Source organism: Vulpes lagopus, chromosome 6 (assembly GCF_018345385.1).
Source record: "Vulpes lagopus strain Blue_001 chromosome 6, ASM1834538v1, whole genome shotgun sequence".
Classification (NCBI taxonomy): Eukaryota; Metazoa; Chordata; class Mammalia; order Carnivora; family Canidae; genus Vulpes; species Vulpes lagopus.
In genome coordinates this window covers 44,738,308-44,760,651 of record NC_054829.1, presented here as the reverse complement: position 1 = coordinate 44,760,651, position 22,344 = coordinate 44,738,308, and the positions used below count along the sequence as shown (strand labels likewise).

General features: G+C 34.8%; 1 protein-coding gene across 1 annotated transcript in view; it reads left to right on the top strand.

Annotated features, from left to right (window-relative positions):
* Nucleotides 1-22,344, top strand: part of GPR137C (G protein-coupled receptor 137C) — a 66,591-nt gene that overhangs the window by 27,385 nt on the left and 16,862 nt on the right. The window contains exons 2-3 of the mRNA XM_041757919.1: nt 11,432-11,475; nt 13,368-13,596. Coding sequence (XP_041613853.1) covers nt 11,432-11,475; nt 13,368-13,596 — 273 coding nt within the window. The remainder of the gene's footprint in view (nt 1-11,431; nt 11,476-13,367; nt 13,597-22,344) is intronic.

Sequence of the window (22,344 nt, the reverse complement as noted above, 5' to 3'; positions counted from 1 at the left end):
TCCTAAGAGACAAAAAGATATTATATCCTATGTATCCTAGAAAGAACAAGCTATGGTAAAGAAAAAATACTTTGAAGGTTAAAAGAAAGAGTTCTTAAAAATGAAATATAGGCATTGAAAGAGAACATCTGAAAGAAGTCCATCAATTCAACTTATAACTAGAGGAGCTAAAGCCTCATTTTTTTTTTTTTTTTAATGCGAGCAATAGCAATGGTAAGGTTGAAAATGGTGCACTACTCTTCATGGGAACTTAAGCTATTGAGATGGAAACTATGAATAGCTATGTCTGTGAAAGTAATCTACATAGATGGATATTTATGTCTATCTATTCACCATGGAGAAGAGATTATATTCACCATAATTCATTTTTGCATCAATTCCGAATTTTCCAATAAAGTTTACATTTGAAAATTCCAATGAAAACTCCAATAAAGTTTCTTTTTTTCTTTTTTTTTTAAGATTTTATTTATTTATTCATGAGAGACAGAGAGAGAGAGAGAGAGAGGCAGAAGGAGAAGGCGGCTCCACGCAGGGAGCCCTACGGGGGACTCGATCCTGGGTCTCCAGGATCACACCCTGGGCTGCAGGCGGTGAAAAATCGCTGCGCCTCCGGGGTTGCCCTCCAATAAAGTTTCTATTTGAAGTTAACAAAAGTGGAAAAATCAACTTGACAAAAAGAAATTCTATAAAAATCATTCGTTCTGTAAGGATTTCAGTACCTACCATTTCGAAGCAACATAGTTCCACATGCAATGAAAAACAATAAATAACATATAGTTCCAGTTTAACTCTTCCTCAAATCTTGGGATACCTTCACTAATTAAACTTACATTAGATAACATTCACAAATAAAACGTATTTGTCATACTCTGATCTTTCTTCCCTTTATTTGAGGAGGAGAGACAAAACATGGAGTTGACATTTTAAAATGGAAAAATCATTTCAGATAACTTATAAATATTTTAATTTTTTTTTATTTTTTATTTATTTATGATAGTCACAGAGAGAGAGAGAGGCAGAGACACAGGCGGAGGGAGAAGCAGGCTCCATGCACCGGGAGCCTGATGTGGGACTCGATTCCGAGTCTCCAGGATCACGCCCTGGGCCAAAGGCAGGCGCCAAACCGCTGCGCCACCCAGGGATCCCCAACTTATAAATATTTTAAGGGGCTCCTAGGGTGGCTCAGTCAGTTAAGTGTCTGCCTTCAGCTCAAATTGTGATTTCAGGATCCTAGGATTGAGCCCTCCCTCTGGCTCCTTGCTCAATAGGGAGCCTGCTTCTTCCTCTTCCTCTGCTCCACCCCTCAAACATGCTTTCTCTTCCTCTGTCTCAAATAAATAAAATCTTTTTTAAAAATAGGTTTAAAAAAATTTAAAGCTTTTATTTACTCATGATAGAGAGAGAGAGAGAGAGAGAGGCAGAGACACAGGCAGAAGGAGAAGCAGGCTCCACACCGGGAGCCCGACGTGGAACTCGATGCCGGGACCCCAGGATCAGGCCCTGGGCCAAAGGCAGGCGCTGAACCGCTGAGCCACCAGGGATCCCCAGGTTAAAATTTTTTTAATAAGATCAGCCCAGGTGGCTCAGCAGTTTAGCGCCACCTTCAGCCCAGGGCCTGATCCTGGAGACCCAGGATCAAGTTCCATGACGGGCTCCCTGCATGGAGCCGGCTTCTCCCTCTGCCTGTGTAACTGCCTCTCTCTCTGTATCTCTCATAAATAAATAAATTAAATCTTTAAAAAATAAAATAAAATAAAATAAAAAATTTTAATAAAAGTATGCTGATAACAGTATTTTAAATATTTATTAATTCAAAAATTCTAAATATTTTTTTCTAAATTAAGGGCCACTATTTTGTGGGAGAAAGATAGGTTATATGATGAAAAACATTTGATACACACCAACCCATATAATTCTTCAGACTTTTTAAAAATTATATTTAAATTCAATTAACATATAGTATTTTATTAGTTTCAGAGGTAAAGTTCAGTGATTCATCAGTTGCATATAACACCCAGTGTTCGGGATCCCTGGGTGGTGCAGTGGTTTGGCGCCTGCCTTTGGCCCAGGGCGCGATCCTGGAGACCCGGGATCGAATCCCACATCAGGCTCCCGGTGCATGGAGCCTGCTTCTCCCTCCGCCTGTGTCTCTGCCTCTCTCTCTCTCTGTGACTATCATAAATAAATAAAAAAAAAAATTAAAAAAAAAAAATAAAAAAAAAAAAATAATAAAAACACCCAGTGTTCATTACATCACATGCCCTCCTTAATGCCCATCACCCAGTTACCCCATCCCCTCACCCCATTCCCACAACCCTCAATTAATTTCCTTTAGTTAAGAGTCTCTTGTGGTTTGTTTCCCTCTCTGACTCCATCTTATTTTATTTTTCCCTCGCTTCCCCTATGATCCTCTGTTTTGTTTCTTAAATACCACATATGAATGAAATCATATGATAATTGTCTTTCTCTGATTGATTTATTTCAATTAGCATAATACCGTCTAGTTCCATTCATGTCATTGCAAATGGTAAGATTTCTTTTTTTAATGACTGAGTGATATTCCATTGTAATTCTTCATACCTTCGTAATAAAAAAACAATATCCTTCTATAAATGGCCCATTTATTTAGTTTTTCTGATATTAAGAAAGACCTGGGAAGAAGATATGATCCCTCTGACATAAATTGACATCAGCAAGGTACTTAGATGTATGTTATTTACTATTCTAAACTTCAAAAAAATCTACGTAAAGTACATGTTTATTATGTTTCATGAACTTCCCTTCACTATCTTTTTTTTTTCCCTTCACTATCTTAACAAATAATATATAATTGCTTGACTTTTTTATGTTACTAATTTCTTTTTTACTCAAGATCATGTTTTATTAGCTATATTTATAAATACTTGGAATCTACTCAGATCATTGTTTTTAACCTTATTATACTCTCAGTGTGATTTAAGCACCTGGTTGAATCTATGATGCATTGTAACATATTCTGCATATCTCAGCTGATAGCTGACCTTTAATTCTTTCCTTATTCTGCTCAACTCCGTCTCATGCCCATTTTTTATCCCTGTATATGATCTGTAATCTTATTACACTTCCCACCCTCTTCCCATTCTGTTCTTCATTTGAAACTTTTAAATGCCTTCACTAAAATCTAGCTTTTTCCAGATCACACTTTGTATATAAGGATAAGCTCCCCCTATCTCAATTTTGGGAAGAACATTCAGCCTATATTATGTTTCCCAGTACTACCTACTGATATTGTACTATCATCATCCCTGAAATCCATGCCATCTGATTAGGTCATCATTGGCTATAATAATAACTTCCACTTTCCTGGATGAATCAGCTTTTCTTTCTTCTGGCCTGGTCTACTGTTATATAGATCTTCTTTCAAAGCCGATATTGATAATCCATCCAATGTGTCTCAATTCAATGGCTTCTTAGAGCCCTAAACCCTCCCCTTCTATTTGAGCCACCCAACAGCAAGGCCGCACCTTGGGTCAGCTATTGCAAAATGAGCAGGGCAGCCCAGGTGGCTCAGCAGTTTAGCGCCATCTTTAGCGCTGCCTTTAGCCCAGGGCCTGATCCTGGAATCCCGGGATCAAATCCCACTTCAGCCTCCCTGCATGGAGCCTGCTTCTCCCTCTGCCTCTCTCGCTCTCTCTTTCTGTGTGTGTCTCTCATGAATAAATAAATAAAATCTTAAAAAAAAGAAAAAGAAAAAGGAGCAAGTCTTTCTAACCAGTCTTTCTAAACTCTTTTCCCTTAAACATCTTGGAATCATCCTTTTATCTGTTTTTCACCCTCATACTAACTTTTGATTACTTTACCACTTCTGTTTTCTCTACTCCCTTTTCTTCCTTGTGATGTCTTTTGTACTTAGAACGTATGGTCAATCTAGTATTCCCCTTCTTTGACTCTATGCTGTGACAATATAGTTCACTCACCCACTTTTTCTTTCTCTATGATAGTTTTACATCTTACAGGTTTAAATTATTACATGGAAAATAAAATCTAGTTATTTGAACTTTTTATAACGGCATCCATTTTTTTTCCTATTAGGTTGTTTCAATTTTAAAATTAGGAAATCTTGCAGACTGTATCCACTGTCAGCTACCTGACTTTAGCTGGACCTATATTCTTCTCAATATATTCCTTTATAACCCTTCTGTTCATGTGTTCCAAATGTTTTCCATATTATAAGTGCTTAAATCTAACATCCCTTCCCAGGATATGACCTTGCCTCCTACTTTACTAGAAAAAAATAGAATCCATCTGCCCAATTCTCTCATCTATCTTCTCTATATCAAAATGATTATATCCATGCTACATCCAAATTTCTGATTTTAACAGAGCTGGTTTATAGATTATTCTAAATTTTCTCTGCAGACCTCCTACTTTTTCTTCAAGTGTCTCTTCTAACCTCTTGACTCAAAAGTATGCTTTCCTTTTCAGGGCTAACCCACTTCTTTTAGAGCCTTCTTTAACAATTGAACTCTCCCTTCCTCTCCCCTGCTCTCCATTTATCATTTCACTATCTCTAGTTTATCTCTGACCAGCAGATTATTAAATCAGAAACTGAAAAGTCTGAGACTTTACCTTACTTGAAGCTAACAGATTAGCTTGCCACAGTTATATATACATATACTGACTTAAAACGCAAGGCCCATGGGTCAGAGAAAAAGACCATTTATTACTCATGGCAAAAACAACAACCAAAGTAATATCTTGCATCAGGTCATTAGCCCCAATTCCCACATGGTTAACACAGTAAGGGCCTGATGTTATTTGTGCCTGCAGCAAGGTATGTTACAGAGGAAGAACCCTGAAATGAAAGGAGGCAGACAGTCAGATCTTATCTTTACTCTGGAAAGTAAACAAGGAAGGATAGGAAGAGCATCACCTGCCCTCACACCTGAATATCTCCAGAGAGGGAGATATTCTCTATTCTTCTAGTCAGGAAACAAATCTTCCCTCTGGACTTAAGGTAGACACCATCTCTATTTCAAGGATGTTTGCTATGCAAAGCCCTTTGCTCAGAAGACCTATACCACGCAGAAATATGTAATATTCATAGAGAAATATTTCTCAACATAGATTTTCCCAGGTTTCCCTTAACTTCAAATATATCTCATATGGCCTCTTCCCACTGTCTTAACTCTATTAATTCATCGTACTTTTTATTCTATTATTCCACTGAAAACCATTTTCTCCAAGGTACCCATGACATACTGGTAACTCAACCAAATGGTCTTTTTCTTAATCATTCTTGACTTTTTGTGGAATTTAACAGGATTATACTTGCTTTCTATTACCTCTAAACTGCTATGCAGGGACGCCTGGCTGGCTCAGCAGTTGAGCGTCTGCCTTCAGCTCAGGGCGTAATCCTGGAGACCTGGGATTGAGTCCTGCATCAGGCTCCCTGCATGGAGCTTGCTTCTCCCTCTGCCTCTGCCTGTGTCTCTGCCTCTGTGTGTCTCTCATGAATAAATAAATAAAATTTTAAAAAATAAAAAATAAACTGCTATGCAGTTTTCTATGACTGTCTCCTTTGCCTCTTTTCTTCCCTCTTAGTGATTTTTCATTCTGACATTAGATGTTAACTTATCACAGGTTGATTTTCTATTCCAAATTGTTCTCTCAAATGTCTTCTAGTTGAAGTTTCAGTTGTCACTTCTGTAGGTGATTGTACTTCCTTCTTATATTCCCAGTCACCTAGCTTCTCAAAATTTCTGCCTATATGTAATAAATTTTAAACCTAAGAATCAATTCCACAATCTGACTTTTTGAAATTTTTGTCAGTGGGGCACTCATTCTATCAATTCTTTACTATTTTTTTAAGAATAAATGTATTCATATGCATAGCAATCTACATGCATCTCCAAAGAATTATGGTGAGTGAAAAAATCCAATTCCAAAAGGTTACATACTGTATAATTCCATTTACATGACATTCTTTTCTTTTTATCCAGTATAACTATGTACAGTGTTATGCTGGTTTCAAGTGTACAATGTAGTGATTCAACAATTCTGTACATTACTCACTACTCATTACAATAAGTGTACTCTTAATTCTCTTTATCTATTTCATCCATCCTTCCACTCACCTTCCCTCTGGCAACCACTAATTTCTTCTCTGTATTTTCTCTGAGAGTCTTTTTTTGTTTGTTTCTTTTTTTCTTTGTTCATTTGTTTTGTTTCTTAGATTCCACATATGAGTGAAATGGTATTTGTCTTTCTCTGAAACATTTCACTTAGCTGAATACCCTCTAGATCCATCCATGTTATTGCAAATGGCAAGATTTCATTGTTTTCTATGGCAGAGTAATTTTCCATTATATACATATACTACATCTTCTTTATCCATTCATCTATCAATGGATCCTTGGGTTGATTCCATGTCTTGGCTATCGTAAATAATGCTACAGTAAACATAGAAGTGGATATCTTTTCATATTAGTGTTTTCATATTCTTTGGATAAATACCGAGTAATGACATTACTAGATCATATGGTAATTCTACTTTTACTTATTTTTTTTTTTTACTTTTAATTTTTTGAGGAACATCCATCCTGATTTCCATAGTGGCCATACCAGTTTGCATTCCCACCAATGGTGCACGAAGGGTTCCTTTTATCCCACATCTCACCAAGATTTGTTGTTTCTTGTGGTTTTGATTTTAGGCATTCTGACAGGTGCAAGGTAATACCTCATTGTGATTTCGATTTGCATTTCCCTAACGGATGAGTGATGTTGAGCATCTTTTCATGTGTATGTTGGCCATCTGTGTGTGTTCTTTGGAGAAATGGCTTTTCATGTCTTCTGTTCATTTTTAATTAGATTATTTGGTTTTGCTGGTGTTGAGTTGTAGAAGTTCATATATTGGATGTATCAATTGCAAATGTCTTCTTCCATTCAGTAGATTGCCTTTTTGTTTTGTTGATGGTTTCATTTGTTATACAGAAGCTTTTTATTTTGATGTGGTCTCAATAGTTTATTTTTGTTTTTGTTTCCCTTGTCTGAGGAGATACAGCTAGAAAAATGTAGCCATGGCCAATGTCAGAGAAATTACTACCTGTGCTTTCTTCTGGGATTTTTATGTTTTCAGGTCCTCATATTTAAGTCTTTAGATTCATAACCTGAAAAGGTGGTTGAGTAGACTCACTCAAATTCAACAGTATTTATTAACTAGAGTTCTTCCCACCATTCTAATCCATTTTCACCACTTTACCTAAGAAATCACTCAAACATAAAATCGTATTACAGAATTTGTGGGAGTTAAAGACTAATTCTTTAGCCTTTTTCTACCAGGCTTCCGTGATTGAGCAACTGCTTGCCCCTCCAATTTCAACTTGTGTTGTATTTCACATATCAGAATACTTGCTTTAACCTAAACCCACTGCTCATTTATTCCAACATTTTCTGAAAATTTACTATGAACCAAGCATTATGCTAGGCACTGGAGCTATAAATATGAGTAAGTTATGGTCTCTCTTAAGAGGGAAATAAAAATGTAAATAAATGCCATAAAATGTGACTAGTAGAGCAAGGATACAGAGTGGTGTTTCTCTTCCTAAGTCACTTAAGGTGACAGTATAAGAGATGACACTTGAGCAAAGTCTTGAAGCATGAGTTGGAATTTGTTATATGACCCAGAAGGCTGATTTCAGGTAAAGTAAAAACACATGGGAAAGCACAGAGTTGTGAAACTGAATCCCTTATTTGAAGAGTTGTAAATAATCCAAAATGACCAGACCATGAGATTGAAGATGGGATAAAAAGATGAAGTGATGGGAAGGTAGGGTGGGATGATGAAAGACCTGTTATGTCAAAAGGAGTGTGAGCTTTGTCCTGGAACAGTATCAGATTTACTTTTTAAAATGAAAATGCTCCATTTTAATAATAATATATTCAGACAATAGATGCCAAAACAAATGGATGAAAGTTTGAATAACAGAAGATATTTATATTGTAAATATTTCTCCATGTGGTACTCATTACAATGAGAAAAATGGTAACTTAGTGGAGAAACTTGGTAGACACCACCTTAACCAATTGCTCAAAGTATCACAATAATGGGACAAATCAACACCATGAAACTCCTGATGTAATTCACTGAGAAGAACATAGCACCATCATTTCTGTGGTATTCCTACCAAAATGCATATCCTGAATCTAATTATGAAAAAACAGACAAATCCAAACTGAGAAGCATCTACAAAATCACTGTAAATACAAAGGGAAAAATTGAAAATTAAAGGAGGTTGTATTCACAAATTAGCACATAATCCTGGTATTTTTTCCTCCCATAAATGGCATTATTGGAATGAAAGGCAAAATCTAAATAAGGTCTGGAAATTAGATAATAGTATTATATCAATATTCAATTTTAAAATTTTTGTAATTATATTGTAGTCACATAAGAGAATTTTATTTTTTAAGGAAGTATACATTGAATTACATATTTAGGGTTAAAGAAGCAACACACATACAACTTACTGTCAAATGATTTTTTTAATCATATAAAAACAAGTTCATGTGTAGAACATATTGTTTATAGCAGCATTACAATACCAAAAAAGGTGGAAGCTACTCAAGTGTCCACTGATGGAAGAACAGATAAGCAAAATATGATGTATACATACAATGGAATCTTATTCAGCTTTAAAAGAAAAGGAAAATGTGACATGAGTTATAACATGGATGAACTTTGACGGCATTATGCTAAGTGATATAAGCCAATCACAAAAGAACAATTATGGTATGATTCCCGTTATATGAGGTTACTAGAATAGTCAAATTCACAGACAGAAGGTAAAATGGTGGTTGTCAGGTGCTGGAGGAGGGAGGAATTAGGAGTTCTTGTTTAATGAATACAGAGTTTTAGTTTAGGAGGATGAAAAAGTTCTGGAGATGGATGATAATGACGGTGTACACAACAATGTGAATATACTTTATGCAGTTTAACTACACACTTAAAAATGGTTAAAAATGGTTAAATGGGGGGCAGCTGGGTAGCACAGTTGGTTAAGCACCTGACTCTTGGTTTCATTTCAGGTCATGTTCTCAGGGTCATGAGGTACAGCCCCATGTTGGACTCCAAGCTCAGCATAGAGTGTTTAAGTTTCTCTCTCCCTCTCTCACTGTGCCGCCCTTTCTCTCCCCCTCTCTCTCTATAAAATAAATATGTAAGGTTTTTTTTTAATGATTAAAGGGTGCCTGGGTGCCTCAGTCAGTTAAGTATCTGCCTTTGGCTCAGGTCATAATCTCAAGGCCCCAGGATTGGCTGTCAGGCCTCCTGCTCAGCTGTAAGTCTGCTTCTCCCTCTCCTTTTGCCCCTCCCTCCTGCACATGCATGCACACACATGCACAGAGGCACATGCACACTCTCAAATGAATAAAAAAATATATTTTAAAAATGGTTAAGTGAAAAAAATAAGAATGGTTAAGTGGTGAGTTTTGTGTTATACATATTTTAGTACAATTTATAAAATAAGAAAAATTAAAATTAAATGTAGACAGGTGAGAATAAAGAAAAAGTAGTAAAATGAACCCTTACCTTCTAAAGATATAAATGGAGTAAAGAATGGAAGCAAATAAAAAGGTGTTGTAATATGTACCTTAGTAGTGGAGACAGAGAAAATGGATATATCTGAGAATGATTAGGAAATTAATAGGATAATATTTTAGATGCCTGTATCACATCTAGCTTCTGGGTAACCAAAATACACAGATATGGGTACATGCATAAGCTGCTGTCTTTGCCTGAGCATTTACCTAACACCAAATTTACCTAATTTGCCCTTCATAACTTGGTTCTGGCTCAAATGTGATTTCCTTTGAGAAGTCCTCCCTGACTACACAGTCTTTCCCCTTTCTCCTTACCTCACACCATTTCTTGGACTGAATTAGTCTTTCTCCCTTCTTAGATGTTGTGATAGCATCTTTTGCATTGATACCACAAATTATCAGAATAAGTGGTTTATCTATTTCTTCAGTACACTGAGCTTCTTGGGAGTAGAAAGTTACTATATTTATGAATCCACAGCACCTTTCATAATGTATGCTTAATAAAAGCTTGAATAAAATTAGTAAGTTATTGAGTACTTATACTATTTTTCTTTATACTGTTTTATACTTGACTCTTTCCATGCCCCCAAAGTTAATACCTTATCTAAATAGTCCTATAACTAGTCTTTCTACTCCTCTCCTTGCCCAAATTTCCTCTGTACTAGCCTGTGCATTGATGCCAGATTAATGAAATTTCATATTTTGGAGTGTCTACATAAAAAAACGTCAGTGTTGGGGATCCCTGGGTGGCTCAGCGGTTTAGAGCCTGCATTTGGTCCAAGGCGTGATCCTGGAGTCCCAGGATCAAGTCCCACATTGGCTTCCTGCATGCACCCTGCTTCTCTCTCTGCCTGTGTCCCTGCCTCTCTCTCTCTCTCTCTCTCTCTCTCTCTGTGTGTGTGTGTGTGTCTCTTGTGAATGAATAAATAAATAAAATCTTTAAACAAACAAACTTCAGTGTCTTCTCATTATCTAAATAAATAAAGTCCAAATTCACTAGTAAGAAATTATGACCTTCCACACTATGCTCTCAGAATTTACCATGTTCATTTTATTCAACAAGTATTTGAGAACTTACCCTTTGCAAGGCTTTGTGAAGGAAGAAAGTTTACTAAATATGATATATGCTCATTATCTTTGTGTTCATTCTTTTTGGTCTCTTGTTTCCTTTTACTACTTCATTTCATCTTAGGGAAAAATAATCTTTGTTTTTTTTAATAAATTTATTTTTATTGGTGTTCTAATTTGCCAACATACAGAATAACACCCAGTGCTCATCCTGTCAAGTGCCCCCTTCAGTGCCCGTCACCCATTCACCCCCACCCCCCGCCCTCCTCCCCTTCCACCACCTCTAGTTCGTTTCCCAGAGTTAGGAGTCTTTATGTTCTGTCTCCCTTTCTGATATTTCCTACCCATTTCTTCTCCCTTCCCTTCTATTCCCTTGAAAAATAATCTTTGAAGAACATTCAGCCATATTCATTTTTAAGTAAGTAGTTCCATTTTAAGACAAAATGTAAGTAATATAATGAAGTTTAGGTGGTAAGCTATCCAGCACAATGTCTGGCTCATAATAAAAGTTCAATAAATGTTTAATTTATTCTGCTTAAAATTTTAAAGATAGAAATTTAAATTTAAGACTATAACAAAGAAAGTTATTACTGACTTAAGCCTTTGGAAACCTGCTTATTTTGCTTCATGGTAGTTCAGATGTTAATATTTGAATTTACTGATCTAATGTTATTTGGAACATATTATTTGTAGTTGTATCACTTGAAACACAAAGTCAAAACAAGTTTATGAATACTATATTACAAGTGTTTTTTCAAAACCTTTTTCTATACTTTCTTTATAGGTTATATGTAAAGTCAGATGTGCCACTGAACTTGACAAACACAAGTAAGTTTCATGAGTAGCAAGATCTAATTTTTTTCACAATAGACTTCTCAAGGTAGAAGGGCATGGTAGTTGAAGGTGCTATAGTAGTTTTATAGGAAGTCCAGTAGTTAGATTAGCACATGGGAAATGAATTGAGTAACCACAGTTCTCCTCCTTCAGCCATATTGCTGCTTAACACCTTCTTTTGCGGCTCTGCCACTGTGCTGCTTTAGATGTGAGATATAGTTTCATAGGGCCCACACATACTAAAGTTAGATTTTACTGTTTGGGGCAAGCATGTATAGAATAGTTCCATGAATTAAGGAATGTTTCAGTACTGATTAACCTCAAAAATGAGAATGCTAAGCTGGGGAGTCAGAAATTTGGGTTTCAGACCAATTCTCCCACTAACTTGTTGACCGTGCAACTCATTTAGCCTCTCTAAATCTTGGACTCCCCTGGTTATATGAATAACTTCAAGGTCCCCTTTGGGTTTTAAATTACATATTATTACTTATGTTATGTAATCTGAAGAGAATATTAAGATCTAAACTTCACCAACTAAAATCTTTGTACTTTGTACACTTAACAAAGATTGCTTGTTATAGATTACACATTACCTTCAATTAACCTCTTATAAACTATTTCCAAAGGTCGACAACATTTTATGATTTCCACTCTTGAAAGTGACCCAAAATAGAAGATATGAGGATGCCAAATTTCTGGCTCATATTAATTTAGGTTATAAACATATTCGAACTGGGAATAGATAGCTGTTACAGCTACTTAATACAAATATCTGCACCTTACCTGAAAGGTAAGATCACTTTATGCAGTGATCTCATTTTTCTTAGGGAGCTACAGTTAAGGCATTTCATTTTCAGAGTTGCTCTGTATGCATAGTAAGTATAACTTTATAAGAAGCTGAGGTATCAATGAGGTGCTTGAAACTCTACATATACTGTACCTATGTTCTTCTTTGGTGATGTTTGAAAGTAATGGTTGCTATGGATAGTCAGAAGATCATAAAAGTTGAACATTATTTAAAACACATTTCCCTTAACCTCTTAAAACTAATGTTAGTGATCAATTTAAATTTAGATAGAGTATATTAATTTTCCAAGCAGATTATAAAAGCCTGGTAATTCTTAGAATGGAAAGGTAAATGAACATATGTTTAGTAGTTATAAAAATGAAAAGTAGGGATGCCTGACTGGGTGGCTCAGCGGTTGAGCATCTGCCTTTGGCTCAGGACGTGATCCTGTGGTCCTGGGATTGAGTCCCACATCGGGCTCCTTGCATGGAGCCTGCTTCTCCCTCTGCCTCTGTCTCTGCTTCTCTCTCTCTGTTTCTCATGAATAAATAAATAAAACCTTTTTTAAAAAAATGAAAAGTACAGGATTACTTTATTTTTTTTTAATTTTTATTTATTTATGATAGTCACAGAGAGAGAGAGAGAGGCAGAGACACAGGCAGAGGGAGAAGCAGGCTCCAAGCACCGGGAGCCTGATGTGGGATTCGATCCCGGGTCTCCAGGATCGCGCCCTGGGCCAAAGGCAGGCGCCAAACCGCTGCGCCACCCAGGGATCCCTTGGATTACTTTAATTAGTATTAAAATAATCTTATATTATTCTTCCTGGCATGGACAACTGAGTTCAAGTCCACATGTGATTATCCTTAAATTAATGTTTTAAAACCTAATGCCATTTTTAAATTGCTTAGATATTAATTCCATAATAGCAAAGATATCCTAAGTAACTCTGAGTCATTATTAAATTTGTATTTAAATGAAATTATAAAGATTTTAAAATGAAGGTATTATCATTGTACCTGAAGTAACACACTAATTCAGAATTAAATCTAATCTCTCATTAGTATATAAACATCTAATAAATTTATTTTTTTTCTTTCAGAATTCTGTTGCATTTGGGCTTTATATTGGCAAGCCTTCTTTTTTTAGTGGTGAACTTGACTTGTGCAATGTTAGTCCACGGAGATGTCCCAGAAAATCAGTTGAAATGGACTGTGTTTGTTCGAGCATTAATTAATGATAGTCTGTTTATTCTTTGTGCCATCTCTTTAGTTAGTTACATATGCAAAATTACAAAAATGTCATCAGCAAATGTCTACCTCGAATCAAAGGTAAGTATATTTCTTATATTTACACCTGAGAATCTAACTTCAAATCCTCGTCCTGTGAAGCATATTTTAATGGAAAGCTTATGTTTTTTTAAAAAGTATTCTGAATGTAAGGTACATTTTTGAGTTTGAAAGAATGGTCACAAGACATTAAAAGGCATTCAAAACTTGGCCCTAAGTAATAGTTTTTTTAAAAGTTTGTATTGAACATACTGTTATTTTCTGTGACTTATATCCTCTGCATAGGAGGATAAATGAAAGAAACCAGGATTTACATGAATATATTATAAATGGTCTAATATATAAAGCCACACAAACAACTTAATATTTCATCAGTAAGGGTGGCAGTATTGCCATTAAACAAATTTACCAGATTATGTCTACATACATTTGGGTTAGCAGTGTTAAGGTATCATATGTCTAAGATGGTGTTTATTTGTATCAGGATTCAGAAAATGTTACTTCACCTCATAATATGAAGACACAATTATTTTGAAACAACTAATCATGTAATTAAATTTATAAATGCCTTGCTTCTGCCTTTCCTTATACTTTGGATCAGCAAACAGAGGCCAATGCTAACCTATTAACAAAGAACAATAGAAGTTTCTACAATCGATTGACCGTGTTGTGGGGCAGTGAATCAGTCATCACAGTGATATATGGCACTAGGTGTGTGGTATAGATGTGTAGATTTGAGGGTGTGATTTATACACACACAAGCTTGCTTTAATTTGGTATCATTATCTATTCACAGAAGGTAAGCAAGATAGTGTCTTAAACAGAACAGTTCTCTGAAATATAGTTAGACTTCTGTATTGTCATCTCTCATATAATCCTAGTGAAGTAAGGTGCTTTAATTAAATGTATGGTAACCAACTTGTCCTTTAAATTTAGGAAGAGACTTTAATTTTAGTTTTTAAACATGTGTCAGTAGAATGCAGGATAAATATAGAAATAGAAACAAAAATATATATACAGAGAGAGAGACTTTCAAACCTATTAATCTTACCTAGAAAATTATCTTATTCCATTTATGTTCTAAAAAGTTCCCAAAATGTAAATGTTTTTGCTAATTCTGGCTTCAGTGTAAGTGTTAAAAATGATAATGTCACTGTTACAGTATATAATCTTTGGTGTAGCAATAGCATCTCCACTTAATGTAATAATATCACCATAACATTCATACCTTGTGCTTATCTAGTGATAAACAGATAAATAGATGTGGTTGAATTTAAAAGCCTTCCTCTCTGGATATCTAACAACTTTTAAAGTTTTGGTTTACTTGCTTTGAAATAGATATTTCTTTGAATATAGTAAAGTTTACAATCTAAAAGGAAAACCTAATCTGATAACTCCTCCAGAATTATTTTAAACATCTTCCCCTATCATATGAAAGGTATTCACTTTTTTATTAGTATAATTGTAGAAGTCTTACATTTAAAAAGTGTGTGTATTCAGAATTCTCTAGGAACATTACAGAGAGACATGCTTAATACATACTTCAATTTTAAAGGTAAACATAATATGAAATACTAGATTATTTGTATGACATTGTACTATTATGTAGTTCTTGGTCTTCCTAACTAGGTTATAAAGTTATATATTCAAAGAGTACATCGTCTTGCTTTCATGTTCTCCTAGTGAAATCACTAGGCCCATTTTTATTTTTTGACCTCTGTACAGGAATAGCCATTTCTTTCATTCAGTCGACAAATATAGGGTTGAACACCTACCTCTTCCACGTTCAAACCAACTTTGCTTCCTACTGTCCCTAAGAACATTTCCTTAAAGCTCAAACTTTGGTCTTCTGTTTTTCTTTTTATTCTTCATTCCTTCTTAATGAGATCTTCCATGATTTGTTTCAATTAAATCTTACCTACCTTATTTCTAAATGGCATATAATATTCTTTCCTGTCTCTATATCCTTAGGCTGTTTCATTTTCCAGAAATGTCTCTCCTCCACCCGGGGCTCTATACCTGTTGTCATCATCTTAACCAAACTTTGAAGGCATAACTCTAATGTTTCCCCTTTTAGTGAACTTAATTTGATTCCTTCCTCTTTGCTTCCAAAATAAAATTTAGAAATAACTATCTGAATTCTCTATAAAAAAACTTATTTTTATTCGGTTAGCAGCTAGCACAGTGCTGTGTATTAGTTCTCTTTTTCAAAGTAGCAACTCTACTAGGTTTTTAAATATTAGTTATCAATTTTGAGGATCCCTGGGTGGCTCAGTGGTTTGGCGCCTGCCTTTGGCCCAGGGCGTGATCCTGAAGTCCTGGGATCGAGTCCCGTGTGGGGCTCCCTGCATGGAGCCTGCTTCTCCCTCTGCCTGTGTCTCTGCCTCCGTTTCTCTCTTTGTGTCTCTTATGAATAAATGAATAAAATCTTTAAAAAATATATTAGTTGTCAATTTTAATAGTTTATTTCTTCTCTTTCATTTTTAAATTTTCTTACATATTTAAGGTTTTTACTTTGTTCTTTGTCTATGTTCTTATATAGATACATAATTTATTATTTTGTAAACTAATAAGATATTTACAGCAATATGTTTTCTCTAGTACTGCTTTGGCAGCTTTCCATAATCTTGTTATATTGTACCAACATTCTTATTTAACAAAAACAAAGAAAACATTCTGTTTCAATTTCAGTCATGACTCCAACATTACATATTTATACATCAATGTGAATTAGATATAGTCTTTAAATATAGGGTCTTCCTTCAACTTATTTTGGTGGAAAGTCTAAAATTCAGACATTTAATCCTATTCAGGTCCCCTGACCTTCCTGAGAAGTTATCAGTTTTACCCTCTGTTTGACTGTCTATGCATATAAATCTGGCCTACTACACAATATAGAATTTCTGTACTCCAGGTTCTTAAAATAAACTCTAAACTGTTAAATTCAAAAGCTTCATTCCAGAAAGATTACCTGAAGAAATGTCTAGTCTTTCCATCTCCCTGTCTATTCTACATTTTATCTTTAGCCCAGTCCAGACGTTTTATACTTAAAATTACATTGTACCATGGATAGAATTAATTGTCTGTTCTAACCTATACTTTGACATCATGCTTTGGCCTGTACTAAGAAATATGTAAGAAACATTTATCTTAAAAGCCACTATTGTGTAATGTTCTTGAGGATATTGTCTACACAGTTTTGCGCAGAAAATATCTTTTTCTCCAGTTCAGTACCAGGTAAAACAATATTGATTAAATCCTTCTTTTCTCTGGCCACTATGCCATTCAGAAGCAAATATGTGGCTCACCTCTATATCAATCATAAGATGACCTTATGATATCCACTTTGGGTTCTGGCTCTATCTCTAGTTATATTTCATTTTTTTATTCCCCATCACCACCACACACACACATATTCCTGTATATTTTTTTATTTTGTATTCTTCTCTGTAACTACTTCAAATTCTCCTTGGTGAATGAGGGTGGTATAAATAAAAAATATGATATTGGATTATATTTTTGGATATGTTTATATCTTTTTTCAGATATATTAATTTTAATTAATTTGGAAAGGCCTTAGTGAGAGACAATGTATCATAGTGATGAAGAGCTGGAAACCTGAGATCAAAGAAATAAGACCATAAATCTCATCTCCTGTTTACTGGCTATGTGGCATTAGACAAGTAACAGTATCTCTAAGCTTCACTCAGCTGATCTGTAAAATGAAAATAATGATAGTGTTGATCTTATAGGTTATATAGAGTTTTTAGGTATGTAGTTTTAGATATATATACTGTACAGTATAGCCTGCATAAATATTAGATATATTTAGATATAGTATATCTTAAAACTCTATATGTTATATATATATATAGTTATAAAACTATATAGTATATCTAAAAACTCTGTAGTAGATTTAAAAACTCTATATGTTATTAGAGTAAGAGTAGTATCTTCTAATTAATCTAAGGATTAAGTGAAATTTTATGTAAGGCATTAGTATAATGCCTAGCATTTGAGAAATGCTTATAAATATTGGCTATTATGATCTAACATGTACTAAGGAATGATAATGTAGTTTTGGGAAGTTCTTGAATACCTGAAATTGCTGGCAAAATTTATCTGGAGAGAGGTCCTATATATGTAATCAATCCTCAAAAGGAACAGAGATCCAGAAAAGAATAAGAATCATTGAAGAAGTGAATTTCTCTTTTAAATATTTAATTTTAATTTTAATGTGACTCCACCTAATTTATGTACCATTCCACACAGATTTTGATAAGGGTTGAAGTCTAATAGGTTACATGTTATCTAATTTTTAACTAGCTTCCCTTTCAAATTTTTAGAACAAATACTACTGAAATTATGTAATGGCATTTTTAATCATAGGTATTTTTGTTCTGAAATGTGCTGTATCTTTTATTACAACTTTTTTCTTTTATTTGCATGGTCATGAAATATGATGCTATCTTAACTTTTTATCTATTGCAAACATTTTAAGTGTGTCTCATTAGTTTAAACAAGATAGTTGTTGGGTCATTTTTTTTTTTTTACAAATCCTTTATATGGTAAACAGTTAATATTTATTGACATGATTGTGTGTTAGTATTGGTCTCCCATTAGGTTTTTTTATTGCTGTTTTCTTTGCCTTCATTTCTATGATTTCTGTGCTACATTTGAATTTATTTAATTTTTGTCAGAATTATAACTTTTAACATTGTTAAATTATTATTTATCATTAAAATGCATACTGATGGGCCTCCTAAGTGGGACAGTAGGTTTAATGTCCAGCTCTTTATTTTGGCTCAGGTCGTGATCTTAGGGTGATGAGATCGAGCCCTCATTGGGCTCTGGGCTCCAGGCTCTGGGCTTTGGGCTCAGGGTGGAGTCTACTTAAGACTCTCCCCTCTTGACTCCTGGACCGCTCAGCGGTTGAGCGTCTGCTTCGGCTTAGGGCATGATCCCAGTGTCCCGGGATCAAGTCCCAAATGGGGCTTCCTGTATGAAGCCTGCTTCTCCCTCTGCCTATGTTTCTGCCTCTCTCTCTCTCTCTCTCTCTCTCTCTCCCCGTGTGTGTCTCTCATGAATAAATGGATAAAATCTTTAAAAAAAAAAAAAAAAGACTCTCTCTCTCTCCCTCTACCCCTGCCCCCAGCTTGCACTCATGCTCTTTCTCTCAAATAAATCTCCTAAAAAATAAATAAAATGCATACTGATAAAATTATTTTTATTCTAATATTCCTTTCCATTTCAGAAAAATAAGAATATTTATAATAACATAGAACATAAAAAAAGAACATAGAACATATACCATTTTTAATGGACAAAATAACTTACCAGCACAAAAATTTTTAAACTAATGTTGAGGGATCCCTGGGTGGCTCAGCGGTTTAGCGCCTGCCTTTGGCCCAGGGCAGGGTCCTGGAGTCCCAGGATCGAGTCCCGCGTCGGGCTTCCGGCATGGAGCCTGCTTCTCCCTCCTCCCATGTCTCTGCCTCTCTCTCTCTCTCTATGTCTATCATAAATAAATAAATAAATCTTTAAAAAAATAAATAAATATACTAATGTTGATGTTTACTCCCTGTAATGACAGGTTGGTATTATCTGTATAAAAGACCGCTCAAAGACAAGGTGGGAATAAAAGTTAAGCTTTTAGGTTTATATCTCTGGTCAGGGATATGCTCAATATTATATCTAGGTAAGAGTGTAAAAGGAATCATTGTCTGATACTTAATATCAGATCAGCTTATCTCCCAGCCCAGCCAGCCATTTGCAAATAATGGATTCTCTCTCTCTCTCTCTCTCTCTCCTGAATTCCTAAGTTTTAATTACTATGTAAACCTTTCTGTCCAATGTTCACTCAACCCTTTATGCATATTAATTTAATATATTGGAATAGAAAACAGCATCAACATCTTGCAGAGACACAGTGACATTCGATTTCACTGATATTTCTATTCTTTCATGCAGATGAACTGATCCTATAAGACCAAAGCAGTGGTTTATGGTAATTTAAGCCATAATTAAAGAAATAGTCTAAAATACTATGAGTGTCTTTCTTCCACCATCCTGAAATATGACTTAACCCAAATTTGGGGAGCACGATGGCAGAGAAATAGAGGCTGCACCATCCTTTGTAATAGATATGATTACCACCTTCCCAATATTTTGCTCTAATTTCTCTCCTGAATTATAAGGATTTATTCTATCATCTTAAGATGAGGCACTTCTTTACCTTACTCCCTTCATTTTTCCAGTTCTTTTATACCCCAAGTCTTACTTCCTATTATGTTTCTTCCACCACATACTTGTCCCATTTTTAAAAATCCATAGGAGCCAGAGATCTAATTTCATGGTCTTTGCAACATGAAACTATTTTTGAAACTCTTCAGAGTTTATAATCATCAAAATTCAGTTGACCCTTGAACAACAAAGGGATTGGGGGCACTACCCACTGCACGGTTTATAATCCATGTGCAAATGGGTGCCTGGGTGGCTCAGTTGGTTAAGTGGCTGATTCTTGATTTTGGTTCAGGTCATGATCTCAGGGTTTGAACCCTGGGATTGAACCCCATGTAGGGGATCCATGCTCCTCGAGGAATCTGCTTGAGATTCTCTCTCACTTCTCCCTCTGCCTCTTCCTCCACTCATTGTATCTTTCAAATAAATAAATAAATCTTTTTTAAAAATTAAAATAAAATCCACATATAATTTTGGCTCCCCCAAAACATCTTCTAATATCATTGTATTTTTTAAGTATAGTGGACACACTGACTCCCCCAAAATTTAACTATTAATAACCTACTATTGAGTAGAAGCCTTACCAATAATATAAACAGTTAAACACATACTTTGTATATGTATTATATACTGTTATAATAAAGTAAAGTAGAGGGGGAAATGTTATTAAGAAAATAATAAGGAAGGGGTGCCTGGGTAGCTCAGTTGTTTAACTGTCTTTGGCTCAGGTCATTATCCTGGGGTCCTGGGATTAAGCACCAAATCGGGGCTCCTTGCTCAGCAGGAAGTCTGCTTCTCTTGCTCCCTCTGACCCTCCCCCTTGCTTGTGCTCTCACTTGTGTGCACTCTCTCTCTCTCTCTCTCTCTCTCAAATAAATAAATAAATAAATAATCTTTTAAAAAAATCACAAGGAAGAGAAAATATATTTACAATACTATATAATATTAAAACAAAAAATCTGTGTTTAAGTAGACCCATACAGTTCAAACCTGTTGTTCAAGGATCAACTGTATATTTTTTTTCAACTGTATATTTTTTAATTTACTAATTGCTATTACTTTGTTTTCTTATTGTTGATGCTTAGTTTGGCATTTTAATTTCAAAATGGAAATAGCATTTGTGAGATGATTTCAAAAAAATACATGTAGGATTTTGCTTTTGGTAATGACTTAGAAGCTTCTATTGGACAAACCTTCCACAGATAGCAGTGATAAATTCTGGACAAAATATAAAAAGCACTGAAGGCACTGGAGAACAACCACTTAGAAGAAGAAAATGACACTGAGTAAGTTTCCTGTTTTTTACAGCTTCTAGCCTGAGGGAAGTTCTCATCCATGGGGCAGCCAAAACTTGAAGAGAAAACCTCTGTTTTACTTGCCTGAAGAATCAGAAGACAAAATTCAAGTAATTACCACATATGGAAAGTGAGTAGGGAATTTCAGGAAGAAGACAGCCAGATAGAGGAAGACACAAATTTTGATGATAAATTCAGCCAAATTATAATCTAATACCTAAACTACACATTAGCAGGACAGAATTCAAGAGCCACAGTTAAGGATATTTCAGCTCTCCATGCTTAGGGGTAGTTTGGTATTTGAGTCTAGCCAAGTTAATTTTTGCTTTAAAAAAAAAAAAGAAAAGAAAAGAAAAAATCAGTACTTTTCAGAAGAGTATAACAGAATCCAGACTCTTTAAAATACATCATTCACAAGGTCCAGAATACAATTCAAGGTTACTGGGTATATGAGGAAACAGGAAAAATACAACTCATGCTCAAAAAGCAATCATTGGAGGCAATCTCCCTTCCAGATGACTTAGATGTTCACTATATCAGACAGAGATTTTATAGTATGCTTAAATATGCTCAAGGAAAATATGCTTTGATAAATAAGTCAATAGAAATCTTAGGAGAAATAAAAACTATTAAAAGAAATTGAAGAATTAAGAAGCACAATATTTAAAATTAAAAAGTCATCAGTTGGGCTTAACAGCAGATAAGAGATGAAAGAAGAAAGAGTCAATGAACTTAAAACAACAAAGTATCCAATTTGAAAAACAGAGGAGGGTGAGGGGAAGATGATAATAAAACGAACAGAATCTCAGGACCTAAGTATGTATTAGGGGAATCCCCAAAGGAAAAGAGAAAATGACATTGGAAAAAATATTTGAAGAAACAATGATTGAAATTTTCCACTTTTGATGAAAGACATAAATTTACAATTATATGAAGTTCAGCAACCCCAATCAGGATAAATATAAAGAAAATATTAAAAAAGAAAGAAAGAAAAGAAAAGAAAAAAGATCTTGCCTAGGTTCATTATAATCAAAGTGCTTAAAACCAAAAATAAAAAGGAAATCTTGATATCAGAGAAAACTGACACATAAATAAAAGAACTTTGATTCAAATGATCAATTACTTCTCATCAGAAATAAGGGAGGCCAGAAGACGTGGAAACATCTTTAACATGCTGAAGGAAAAATGTGGTCAACTCTGAAATCTATATCCAATCAAAATATAAAGAATATAAAGAATGATGAAAAATAAAAGC